Raw genomic sequence first — 13,878 nt, 5'->3', positions numbered from 1 at the left:
GGCCATTCAGAGGTTAACTGGTGTAACGGAGAGAAGAAATTTATTCCTGTTCGTAAGATTCCTACTCAGAAAACAAATCACTGAGAGAAAAAAGGATAGATACTACTGTTAGCTCGACTACTCGAGAGTGGTGGTTACTCACAGTGCTAGCTTATGCAAAATTACACCTTTCTAAGAAGCCCATTGTCTTTCATGGAATAGCTGCTTAGGGTGGTACTCTCAGTCCAGACTGTATACATGTATAAGAGAGATTACACTTTGAAAATCATAAAAAGAACAAGAATATGCTACAGTTCACATTTATGAAACACGGGGAAGAGATACTTGAGTTTTTGTTCATAACATCAGAATCTCATGGATATATTCCGACAATGATAAGAATACTTCCACATTCTTTCAGATCAGTTTTTAAATGGTGAGTCCCTGCTGGACCAGTGGGTTGGGAATGTAAGCATCACAGTCTTTTGCTTCACATACGCCAGGGACACCGGGTGGACCAGAAGGTCCGGGATGCCCCGGTGGTCCTCTGTATCCTGGTGTTCCTGATACTCCTGGTTGGCCATTTTTGGAAATTGCAGGATAGCCAGGAAATCCTAGAGAGGAATAGTGAGGCAGAAACATAACAGAATGGATGTGTTACTACTAAGAAATGTGATAAATGGTTGGCTTTCCTTTTAATTCATTAAATATTTGACATCCCCAAAATAGAAAATGATAGATGCCAACTATGCCATATTTTTTTAAAAGAAAGCTTCTAAAAATAAATGTGAAGACAACATTTTCCACAGAAAGTTCTTTCAAGAAAATGTTTTCTGTTAGAAGTGTCAATGGAAAACAATGTTGTAGTTGAGGAAAAGAATTGGGGGAAATGAAGGTGCTTCTCAATGTATAATGCGGACTCTACTCAGTAGCAGTGTAATCCTACTTACAATGACTTCAATAGACTTAGAAGGGTATAAACTCTTGATAGGCCTACACTACAAATGACCTTCAATAAGTTAGTTTCTCATCCTCTTCTCCCAATTTGCAATTTGGTAATAATAGCACCCAGTTTACAAGACTGTTGCAAGGAACACAGCAGTATTATTACATAGTAATCCAGAAATATCATGAATCATAATAGATGATTTGTGTTTCTTGTAGCCTGAGCACCTATTGCATTCCCTGCACCTACGATTACATTCCTGAAGGTTCAGTGCTTCACTTAGTCTTGAATTGGTTGGTCATCTCTGGTTTATCCTATTGAAAATGAACCCTGAATGGGATTAAAGAAGCTATATGGTCGGATAATACATACTGATTTTTCAGTGAAATAGTACACTTTTCTCTGTGCTGTACCACTTTAAAGTGCATGCAGGGAGTTCAGCCAAAAAAATTCAATCCATGCAGAAAACTAGATTGCTAGGGAAGGGGAAATTCACCCTAGCCTTTGTCCTAACATCTGATTTCTGTGTGCAGAGCAATTTTTTCTCTGGACAAACATTGTCATATGACAACCCCACCCCCAATATACACTGCAATCTGAAGTGGTACACTTCAGGTTTACCACCTCAGTGATAACTATGCCACAATGTTTTGTCTAATACTTAAGAGGGCATTGAAACCGTTACACTTGAAGCAGATGGCCTATAACTATCCAGCAATATTTGAATTGCCATAAAATAAAGTTTGACTGGGAGTGGTTGGAAAGCAGGTGACAACTAGGATTAGAATTTGACGGTTTTACCTCTTGCACCTTGGTGTCCATCAGGTCCAGGGAGGCCGGTTCCCAGTTCTCCTCTCTCCCCCTTCTGACCCTTTTCTCCTGGACAATGAGAAACACAAACATTAGAAATGCCACAAGTAGGGATGGACAAATACACCCCTTTTGGTTTCCATGTATGAGCTGTTTTGCTGAGGCTTCTGCTGGTACTGATGACTCATTTGTTTCAGTATGTATATGAAGAGTGTACATAAATTATACATACATATATTTCGTGTGAAAATGAAGACTTGGCTTTGATTCACACAAGGGACAAACAAAATTGAAACAAGAATATCTGATTTGATCCAGGAAGCTTTAAAAAATCAATACCATTTTTAGTTGCAAGCTGAAAGTGGTAATCAAAGTCTCAACAAGTTAATTTCACTGGGATCCTTACCTGGTTCACCATCAGCTCCTTTAAATCCAGGGAATCCACTAGATCCCATTGGTCCAGATGCACCTTTTAGTCCTTCAAGACCTGGTTGACCCTGTTTCCAGAGAAACATAGTTTTTCATTTTCAAATACGATTTATTTAAGACATTTTAAAGCCACCTTTCCACTCAAGGTTCTCAAAGTTGCATACAATAAAAACATTAAAACAAGATTAAAAACAAATATATAAAAACAAAACATGAATAGGTGAAAGACTTATGGAAACACCAGACAAAACAGAAAAGTCTTTGCCTGCTGGCAGAAGACAATGATAGAAGGGACAAATTAATCTTGGGGAGGGATTTCCATAGTTTTGTTCCCACAGCTGACAAGGCCCTTTCTCGGGTTGCCACTGCTCTAGCCTTTGATGGTGGGAGCACCTGAAGCAGGACCTGTGCAGATGACTGCAATGGTCAAGTAGGTTCACTGTGGCATCTAATCAAGGACAAACTAAACAATGCCCTCAACACTGAGAGGGTTTGTTCTCCATCTCAGAGGAATATAGAGGTTATAAAATGGAGTCACCTTGTACTTGTGCAGATGACTGCAGTATATCAAATGCCAATTTGCATCTGTGAGTGAGCCATCATGGATCGATCATTACAATTAAAACTTTCACACTTCATTATGTGATTTGACTCGCAATGTTTTTAAGCTGAGTCAGTTTACACATTCAGTTGCCAATCATCCAGTGGTTCCTACACGCATTTGCGAAACAACCTTGGATCAGGCCATTGATCCCTCTAACCTGTTACATGCAAGCAGCCTTCTGAGATATTATCCATGTCTTTTAAATGGGGATGTTCTAAGGCAGCTGCCTTAAATCTTTCCAGACCCTCCTTTAAACCCTAGGAGGCAGCATAGGTCCCAAAGAGCTACAAGCACTACAGGAAGTCATGTGACATCAGAATCACACAATAGAAAGTGAAAGAGCCTGAAGTCAGACCTTTACGGTCAGGGTCATAAGCACCAGACAAACAGAGCCAGGGACAAAGTCAGGGTCAGGTGATGTGCTGTAATGAGGAGCTAAAAAAGAATCTACCACTATGTGACCTTGCTTCGCTATCTTACTACTCTTCTCAGCATCCATTAAAGCAGGTGGAATGCAGCACACCTCTGCTCTTTCTACCTGGATATGAGATAGCAGCAGCTTTTTTTTAGAAAAACAAAAAAGGCACTGTGAGCTTTGTGACCCAGCAGGTGAGGGTTTGAAAGCCATCAAAGGGCTGAAGAGCACTGTTATAAAGGCGCAGTTTAAAATTGCTCATATAAAATAAATTGTTCATGGAAACTTGTTAAATCTGCCAAGAACTGTCGCTTGAAGTAGCCACAGATTCTGGATATTGAATCTGAAATAAAAGCATGCATTACCATGGCTCTTAGATAAGGAATCCAGCTTCCTGCTCTTTCCATTGTAGACTTCTATGCACAAAACTTCTATGGCAAAACCTCTGAAGCAAATCTCATAATGGTGTGAGGCCCCAGAATGTGGCCTACATACAGTGCCCTGGTCCTTCAGTGCAACACTGTCCCTGCCAGTAATTTTCTACTGTTTCTTACTTCCTAAGAGATTCATTTTACTTGCAGACAGGGCTCATTTCGAGGGGGAATGCACAGGAACGCAGTTCTGGCAGTTCCCCAAAGAAGGCACATGACAGGTGGCCCCGCCCACCTGACTCTCAGCCATTTTGGGCCCATTTCGGCCTGGATTGGGGCTGAAATGGCCTGGATCGGGCCTCTTATGGGTGGTGGATCACTCTCCCACTCAGCAGCAGCCCGATCCTGACCATTTTGGGCCCATTTTCAGCCCTTTTTTGCCATTTTGGGCCCAATTTTGGCCCTGAATGGCCAGGATTGGGTCCAAAACAGCCAGGATAGATGATGGCAGGGGTTGTGGCATATGCAAATCAGTCATGCTAATGACACTTCTGGTGCTGGCAAGGGGTGTGACATATGCTAATGAGTTCCTCCCGCTCTTTTTCTACGAAATGACCCTTGCTTGCACATGTATTGTTACACCAAACTCTCACCTTTTCCCCTGCTGGCCCAGCTCGTCCTGGGGGACCAACCAGCGTCATATTGGCAGAAGGGCATGCACTGGCACATTTGTATCTGATGCTAGCTGCAACCTGGGCTACGTGAGCTATGATTACAGCATGACACAATTCATACAGTTGTTCATCAGGCATCCCTGGACCCTAGGATGGAAATACAGATTGTACAGTGCTGTCAGGATACCTCCAAGGGCTCTTTCCGAAGAGGAATTCTTCACATAGTTAATGCATTTCTTTACAGTTGCTAACTGGTTAGGACAACAGACTGTGTACTATGTCTTTACTACAGGCTTGAACTACTTTTTTGGCCATTCTGCCAGGGAACCCTGGAAACGAGTTCTATGAGGGAGGCTAGAGATACCTACCTGAAAATTCTCAGCATCCTGACCAATCTATGGGTGCAGTGAGAGAGGTAATATAAAAGGGGGGATGGCAAGTACAGTTAGAGATTTCAGGTTATGGCGCCTAAGGTAGAAAAGAAGACAGGGAGGATTCTGGGACAACTGCAGGAAGCCTTTTTTCAAAAGTCCTAATCCCACATTCTGGTCTCTTATCTTTATAAGAAATTTAACCCCCAAATGCCCACAATCAGGTAAAAGTTGGGTATAAGCTATGTGTTTCCTAAAGGTCTATTTAGGATACTACTAGGATAAAGTTCTACATATTTATGTGGTAAATATAAATCCTCTTCACGGATATGTGACTAGAGAGAAAAGAGACAGGTGGAGATAAAGAACTTTTTTATTTAACAGAAAATAAGGTGTTCAAAGGTTTTGTGAGGAATATTTCAATATATAAAGTGGAACTGGCTCTCCAGTACACATAAGATTGGCACATTGGCTCCTTTATCTCACCAAAACAAGCTCTCTTTCCTAAATCCTATCTAAAAAGCCAAATAAAAGCTTGTCTGAGCTGATGCTTTCATCGAGAACTGCAAATTTTCTGCCTGAGGAAAAAACTTCTCTTCCCCCTTCTTAACTGAGGCTGGCTTACTCCCCCTCTCAGGGGAACTTCATGGATTCTAATTGGCTGACAATCACTTGGATTTGCATGAGTTTGGCTCAGAGCCCTGAAAGAGATGAAAGATTTTTGGGGATCCTTGCCACACAAGTCTATGAAGAAGAATGGGGATACATTTGAGACAATTACATAAGAAACTAGCAGGTTCCCAAAACATGTTTAAAGAAGTGATGTTTTTAAAAAGAGGGAGTCAGAACATACTTCAGGGCCTGGAGGACCTCGAGTACCAGGAGACCCAGTTGCTCCAGTCTCTCCAATAGGACCAGGTAAGCCTCTTGGACCAGGCAATCCATAGATACCTCTTTGTCCCTTTGGTCCAGGTATCCCAGAAAAGCCATGTTTGCCTCTCTGGGGAGAAGGAAGAACAGCAGTCAAAATCAGGTGCCCACTTCCTTTCTATTACAGCCAATAAAGATAAAGGTGGTATCTCATTACACACCACAACTCAGTTTCACATCAGTGCAATAGAAGGCAATCTGGATTCATGCCGCATAGATCCACGCTACAGAAACCTCAACGCTAGACTACTGTAACAAACTGTGTGGGATTGCCATGGAAGATAACTCAGAAACTTCAGCTGGTGCAGAGCACCACAACTCAATCGCTGTTAGGAGCTAGGCAGTGTGAGCATATTACACCTATTCTGCACTCACTTCCTTGGTTACCAATTAGATTCCAGGTTGAATTCAAGGTGCTGGTAATCACTTATAAAACCCTGTCAGAAGAACCCCTCCTGGAACAGACTTGGACCCAGGACCAGACTCTTAATCCAAGGAAGAATAAGAGGAGATGGGCCTGGAAGAAGATTGGGGGCAGCTCAACGGACCCCTTAACATCACTGGCCTCCCCAGAGCCCCTAGATTCTAGGCCCTGGCCAGGAGACAAGCCTCCAAAGTTCTTGTACACTGACACAGGATCCTTGGGCAGCCACCCCTTACCTTTGCAGGGCCAGACCCCATTCCACTAAACGCCCCCCAGGTTCTTCCTCCATCCAGCAGGATCTGGAGGGAAAGTGGCCCCAAGAGGATCAGCCCAATGGAGAAGTGCTAGTCTTGTGGTCTGTGTTTTTCTCCCAGCAAACTGCATCACTGCTTCTGTATACTTAGTTCCTTGCAGGATTGGGACCAGGGTTCCTAATTCTGGCTTGGGAAATTCCTGGAGATTCAGGGACAGTACCAGTGGAAGGGGGAATCTGGGGAGGGATTTCACCTAGAATGTATGGTATGCCACAGAATTTGCCCTCAGAAGTTGCGGTTTCCTCCAGGGGAACTGACCACTGTAGTTTGGAGATCAGTTGTAATTGTAGAATATTTATTTTGTAGAATATGTAAAACTGAAGTTTTCAGGGTGGGATGTCCATGAACGGGATTTTGTGGTAGTGTTTAATATTTGAAAGTTTGAACATTAGTTTTATTATATTTTAATTTTAGTAAGCTGTTTCTGAGTAAAAGCTGGATGACAAAGGAAATAAACATCTTGATTTGGTATTGTGTGTTATAAAAAAAAGAAAACTGTGTCATAAGATATTGAGTGTTAGACAGAACCAAGTGTGAGTTTGTTCCTCTTGGGGCCAAGCTACAAATGATGAATGACACTTGCCTGGCAAGTGAACAGACTCACATGTATCCCTCCCTGTTCACTTGCCATTCACTTGTGCTCCACTTGATCAAGGGGAGCGCAAGTGAATGACAAGCGAACTGGGAGGAATACACGTGAGTCTGTTCACTTGCCAGGCAAGTGTCATTCGTCACTTGTAGCTTGGCCCTTAGTTTTAGTGTAAGACATATTTAAAATGCTCCATTTTTCTGTTTAGCGGAAGTGACCGTACCTGTCCTTTGTCTCCTTGCTCCCCTACATCACCCTGTCAAGAAAGTAATTGGAAATAACAATTAATTAGGTTTATCAGCAGGGGTGGTTGTCATAACTGACTCTCCTTTCTATTGTCAGGAAGAGAGAGACCACTAGAATCTTTTACCTTGGGTCCAGCATTACCATTCTCTCCTTTTCTTCCCATTTCACCCTGTGAAAGAAAAAAGAGATCATGTCATTATGTCAAGAAGTGCTCAAGTAAATAAGCATGCAAGAGACTAGGAAGGCAAGTTTTAAGTAAGACCACAGATACTGTAAGCAAGTAGGTGAAAATTTTATTTTCATTAAAAACAAGTACATTCTAGTTTCACCATTGCTATTACTGTGATGCATCTCAGGAATACACAAATACATTGCAGGCCCTGCCAGTTGAATATTTCAGGAGCAAGTGGGTCTATGAAACGATACATGTGATCAAGTAACACACAAACGGGGCTATGTTTGGATTTTCAATGCAAGTACAGCTTCCATTTACACGAATCACGGTTCACATGATGAATCAAAGCTGCAATCGTGTGAGAAATCTACATGTTCTTTAGACATTACATAATCTACATTTTGTTTACACATTACACAATCATGTGTGTTGGGTGCATTGCAAGGGCCTGTGCAGCTGGTGGGTTACCACAATGTATGAATGGAACACCACCACAGTGTCTGTGGAGGGCATTAGGTAATTGCAAATTTAGTACAACACATGTTGGAAAAAATATTTATAGGCATAGTTTGAAATGAAAAAGAAACTTGCCTTTGGACCATCCACTCCAGGTTCCCCTTGTGGCCCCTGAAGACAAGAGAAGGAATACAATGACTTAGACGGAAAATCAAAAGTCGCTTTCTAGCCGTTAACTACCCAAAGGCAAAAGCACATAAGCTCCAAGTATGCTGTACTCAGAATGGTTTTGTGCATGATAATGGAGAGGAACTATATACATGTGTGTGTGTGTGTGCATACCCATGTCTCTATGGGTTTTTAGTTTTCTGTGCTGGATTCAGTTTCTCTGTGGTTAAGACCTACTTTCCTAAGTGATCTGCTATTTTGCATGGATTCAGTGTTTATCCTGCTGCATGGCTCACTCTTTTTAGAGATCTGTTCTTTATGGGTCTTGAATTCTCTGCTGTTCACTCATTGATTATCTTTTGAACTAGATACTCACTGCTTAAGTTATTTTCTCGTTATTTCCAGAATGTTTATATATATATATATATATATATATATATATATATATATATATATATATATATATATATATACACACACTAGAAACAACACCTGTTGTGTGAAAAAAATACAACAGGCTCTAGAAAACTGATTCAGCAAGCCCCCTCCCAGTGGCAAGTGGGTGCTTTGCATTGGCCTGAAGGCCAGAGCAGGAGGGCACTGAGGGGAGGCATGGGGAGGAGTGCTTAGGCTGTTGATTCGGCGGGCCCCCTCCTGACAGCAAGAGGGCACTTTGCAGTGGCCTCAAGGCTGGCATCATTGGCAATGCACCTGCACGAGGATAAAAAGTGAGTCATCACCAATACAGCTTGCCTTTTATATAGTAGAATATTTGCTGCATGTGTGTGTGTGTGTGTGATATATTGGGCTAAGCTATGGTGCACTCACCTAAAAGAACCTTTTCATTCATAACTTGAGTTTGCAACAGGACAAGCATCTGGATTGTGAAAGATTTCTTTTATCATGTATGGGTATATTGCTTGGTGAGCACATGGAATAGTTGTGCATCTTATATCAAAAGAGCATGCTGACTTCATTTTATCCCTTGTTTCTCACCATGGGCACATGTGTCCTGCCCTTGCTCTGGCCCTACACCTTAGTGTGTGGGTCCTCCACAGGACCCACTTCTAAGTAGAGTCCAATCCGTGCCTAATATGAGCCTTCCAAGAGCTGACAACTCTATACCTGCTCTCCTATGAGTTATTGTTGACATGTTATTGAACACTTAATTATTAGGTAGTGAACATCTATCCATTAGCATGCTGCCACTTTACCCTTTGCCCTTTTCTTCCTTTAGGGCCTTGTCTTCCTGGTAAGCCTGGTTCTCCCATTGCACCTTGATGTCCCTACATGAAAGGAGAAACAAGCTAGCCATTATGCATCCATACATGGTTTCTACCCAGCTGTTAGTTCCACTGTAGTGGGAGAACTTCATTCCAACCCTGGCCAAGACAAAAGTAAACTGGGTAACTCCAAAGCAGATAAATTAATTGAAACCAGCCTTTCCCCCCATCCTAGATAAAATTATCCCCAGGGTTTTTAAAAAGGTGCCAGCATTTATCTATATGGTTGCATTATTTCCACCACTTCCCTCCTCTGGGTTTGGGAGATCCTCCAAAAAGGTGCCAGTACTCAGTACTGCTGCATGCCACCAGAAAAAAGCCCCAGCTATTCCACTACAGCACCGATATGCAAGCAGGAAATCAAATATAATACCACCATAGTCTTGAAATTCTTTTACTGGATGCAGCAAATGTTATAACACTTCTTACCATATTGCCCGGCCTTCCTGGTGGACCTCTTAGGCCTTGATCACCTTTATCTCCCTGCAAAGATATTTTGGCTTGTCATTTTCTTTTTTAAAGGGAAACATGTTATAATAGACTAATAAAGGTAAAGGTAGTCCCCTGTGCAAGCACAAAGTCATTACTGACCCATGGGGGGACATCGCACCACGTTTTCTTGACAGACTTTTGTTATGGAGTGGTTTGCCATTGCCTTCCCCAGTCATCTACACTTTACCCTCAGGAAACTGGGTACTCATTTTACTGACCTTGGAAGGATGGAAGGCTGAGTCAACCTTGAGCCGGCTACCTGAATCCAGCTTCCACCAGGATCGAACTCAGGTCTGAGCAGAGCTTGGGCTGCAGTACTGCAGCTTACCACTCTTCATCTGTTTAATTTTCTAATAAGTAGGTATGGCTGGGGGCAGGCAATAAATAGTCTTTATTAAACCCTGCAGGCAAATACCCTGATGTAGTCTATTCATGACATTTTGGAAATATGTTAGACATTTTCCTGTCATCCCATTGAGTGTATGGGATACAGCTGGGGTTGAGGGGGGAGGGTCTGTTACAAGTTTGTACTAGGCCCAGAAACATGATGTTTAGAAGTATTATTTTTCCTTCACTTGCATGCTTACTAAAGTTGTAATAGAATGAGGGGTTTGTTTTAATTCTTCATTGAACATTGGTTTAAAAAATGCGTTGTTGTTCTCATTTTGGCATTTAGATCACCGGAGAGTGCATGCATGGAAAACATTGTAAGATTCACAGTTCAAAGATTTTTGTTAATGAACTTATCAGACCATTCACACTGCAATGTTGTTTTCTAAACAAATACTGTAGGAATAAAGCACTGTGGTCTCATTTGAATGTGCAGGGGGCTTGCAGAGTGAAGGGCTTGATATAGTTTGTTGGTCTGTAGCTCCTGAAGTAGCCCCTCCCTGCTGTGCGTGAAGGTTCTGTTCTGTCTGTGTCAGTTGTAAAACGTCTGTTGGTGAAACCGTCTCTCTCTCTCTCCTGTATAAGAGCTATGAAGGTTTCTCTCAGTTTGTTGTATATTTTCTTGTAAGTAGTTCTTAAATGAAACTCTTCTTTCACTAAACAAACATACCTTAAATTATATTTCTTCTCACTGGACTTCACTGTGTGCTCTGCTACACACATTCACATGTGTGGAAAGGTAGTATATCGTTTACCAGGTGAGTGATGGAATATACCCCATATTGAGGGTCACAGAGATATCTCTCCCCCCTCACAAATACTGCTGGTTTGTAGATACCCTCTGCTTTATCTGAAGGAGAATTCTACCAAGCTAAAGCACTTACACAGATTAAGTGCAATCCTAAAAAGAGTTATGTCCTTTGGAGCTCATTGATGTCCATTAACTTAGAAGGGTGTAACTTGGCTTAGCATGGCACTGCAAATCTTAAACCATGTATTATCCTAAGAAATTTACTGACAGCTTTGTTCTTTTCTTTCAGTAAAACTGCTTTTACCTTTTGCCCCTTGAGTCCCATCTTTCCTTCTAATCCAGGTATTCCCAGAGGACCCTAAAAAGCAGATTTATTTAAGACTTTATTATCCCACCCTCAGGCCAAAGGCACTTGGGACAGTTTATAGCATACATCAGTACAAGAACATAATCACTAAAACTCACTCCAGACCGTAAAAGGGTAACAAATAAAATTACCATAACAGCAGACACATGTAAGAGGATTTTAAAGTGACCAAAGGCAGACTAAAATTAAAATGGACGAATAAAGCATTGCAAAACAGCAAAACACTGAAAAAAAAAAACACCAGAGTATATGATACAGCACAATAAGACTAGCATAACAGACCAGAGGCTGCAGAGAACTACAATACCAAGGAAATGATAATCAATAAAACATGAATACAAACAACAAAAGTTGAATGAAAGATACGATTTCATCTGGTGGCAAAAGCTCCCCAATGCCAGTTATAGGTAAGCACGGGGGGAAGGGTATTCAGCATGTAACTTTCTTAAGACCAGTGAAACGTTCTGCATAGGCAATACCAGTCAACTATCTGGTTGCTACATTTTGCACCAACTGTAGTTTTTGAATTATCTTCCAGACAGCCCCATGTAAAACGCATTGCAATAGTGCAACCAGGACAAGAACAATGCATGGATAATTGTGTGACCACATTTTGTCATTCAAGAACAAATGACAACGGGTACACCAGCTGAACTTGGTGAAAGGTGCTATGAGCTACAGAGGAGATCTTAACTGCAGACATCTATTTTCACTCCTGGCACGTACTCAACAACGTCACTTCTGGAAGAGACGTCATTGTGCTGGCTGCAGGAGTGACATCACTTTCAGAAGTGACATCATTAAACCTGGCCTGGAGTGTGTGTGCTGCATGTTTGTCCAGGGCCGTTTCCACACAGCTTACCTTGTTCCGGGAAGCAGCGAAATTGCGCGAGAAGACGCAATAACAGCGTCTTCTCGTGCGATTTCACACGAGATTTCACTGTTTTCCGGAACAAGGTAAGCTGTGTGGAAATGGCCCAGGTTTCCTGCCTGCGGAGGGTGATCACAGGGCCTCTTGCCACCACCGACCGATTGCTGGCAGGCACAGAGGCAAACTGCTGGGAGTTTTCCTGCCACTGGTGGGCTGGGAACCCTATGGTGTCATTGTATTAAGAGGGATTGACTATTTTGAAAAAGCTCATACGTTGTTTCCTGGGGTCCCACTGTTGCCGGGAATTCCTGGATATCCTTTATCACCCTAAAAACAGCAATAATTATAATCAGTTATGCAATCCTTCTCACAGCAGATTAACAATATCCTGTACAGACCAATAGTTATCAAGCAGGCCTGTGACCTGCCTGCCATATTCAGTGATTTCCTTTACTGTGGGGGATGGGGATGGGTAGATTGTAGGTCTCCTGTTCTCTTACTATTTTTCCTGTTGCTCTTCCGTACTCAGCTGTCTTATCTCAAGGCACTTGGGAACCAGCTGAATTACCTTGGTGCCTGCCTCTCTTCCCCTTCCAGCTTTCCCATGAGAAACTGCATGCCATGACTAACGGGTTTCTGCTTGAAAAAAGGGGGAGGAGAAAGGATGGTATAACTAGCCCTTTTGGCCCTCCTCTGGTATTCCTGGCAAGTACTCTGTATTCTGCTCTAGAATGGTAGAAATCTCTTAATAAAGACCTTTAACTCATCTGGCCTGGTCTGATGAAGTGAAGCCGTCTAGGAGATCTTTTTCTAGTGAAAAGATACAACCACTTGATCTCTTGCTTTAGAATACATGAGTTTGCATACAAATTGGACTTAAAACCTCTGTGATAAAACTCTAATACATATTTTTTTCCCAGCAGAGAGGTAAGCGTTGGTTGGCAATCCATGGTAGAAATGCCATTTGTGCTACACTCCTTATGTTACAGTATACACAGATTTGTCTGCACAGAGATCATCAGCATATAGTGAAGATGTAATGGATAAAAGGATCTTGGATTAAAGCTATGATGATGGGCTACACACAAGGAAAATATATATAATGGAGAAGATTCAACCAGCTTTTCCATTGGTGAAAAAGAGAGGAGGACTCCTCAAAAAGGCTGTGCTAGGGATCATGAGGCTATCAAGAATAAAAGCCACTTGGGACAGGGGCTCTAGTGAAGATGGGAATTGGGTAAGATTGTGTGACAAAGCTGGCTGGATTTCATTTGTACTCTTTTTACCTTTGGTCCTTCTTCTCCAATTTCTCCCATAATTCCTGGATATCCCTAAATGGGAAAAAAGATGACAGTAAGAGCACTGAAAGATATAAAGCAAACTCAATCACAATAATTTCTAAAATACTATTTTAAAATAGCCAATTGATCTTCTCTGATGAAACTGTTCAGTCATGTTGAGACATTATTCATTTCCTCACGGCAATGCTCTCTTGCAGAAAGCCAAACTGTTTTTGCAGTCATGGAGAGATTCATAGCTTCAGCAGCAAACAATAATCATATAGCCTCCTTCCTGTACTTATTATACATTTTACTTTCAGTAATCTATCTAAATTGCCAGAGTTTTTTGCAATTACAACTGACTGCTTACATGCTCATTTCACAGCTTTGATACAGAGATCCTTATAGAAGCTGTTGCAACACTGCATTCCTTCCTTTTTCACAAGTTAGAGCGGTTGTGTAAGTGACCCCTCATGTGAGCTGTTAAATGTGCAAGAACTGGCTGATTGTAATATGTGAATCAATTTTTAATAGGCCTTGTCT

The 13,878-nt window shown here is 41.8% G+C and overlaps 1 protein-coding gene across 1 annotated transcript; it reads right to left on the bottom strand.

The window, feature by feature from the left end:
• Positions 1–408: 408 nt before the first annotated feature.
• On the bottom strand, positions 409–13,371 carry LOC129333920 (collagen alpha-1(V) chain-like). The gene is made up of 10 exons (XM_054985859.1): positions 13,342–13,371; positions 12,329–12,382; positions 7,227–7,271; positions 7,080–7,112; positions 5,453–5,599; positions 4,208–4,375; positions 3,130–3,306; positions 2,142–2,232; positions 1,727–1,804; positions 409–593 (listed from the first exon to the last, which is right to left on the bottom strand). The coding sequence occupies exons 1-10, from the start codon at positions 13,369–13,371 to the stop codon at positions 409–411; spliced, it is 1,008 nt and encodes a 335-aa protein (XP_054841834.1).
• Positions 13,372–13,878: the final 507 nt, after the last annotated feature.

The sequence above is a fragment of the Eublepharis macularius genome, chromosome 7, assembly GCF_028583425.1.
Source record: "Eublepharis macularius isolate TG4126 chromosome 7, MPM_Emac_v1.0, whole genome shotgun sequence".
Classification (NCBI taxonomy): Eukaryota; Metazoa; Chordata; class Lepidosauria; order Squamata; family Eublepharidae; genus Eublepharis; species Eublepharis macularius.
This window is presented reverse-complemented; position numbering and strand designations above follow the sequence as displayed.

Bases quoted from the DNA above. Each gene is read 5' to 3' on its own strand.
- LOC129333920 (XM_054985859.1), bottom strand. From the start codon at position 13,371: ATGGGAGAAATTGGAGAAGAAGGACCAAAG. The intron at 3,307-4,207 runs GTGAGAGTTTGG...TCTCATATCCAG, and splicing joins CTGGGCCAGCAGGGGAAAAG to GTAGAAAGAGCAGAGGTGTG. The intron at 2,233-3,129 runs GTAAAGGTCTGA...CTCTGGAAACAG, and splicing joins TGGTGCTTATGACCCTGACC to GGTCAACCAGGTCTTGAAGG.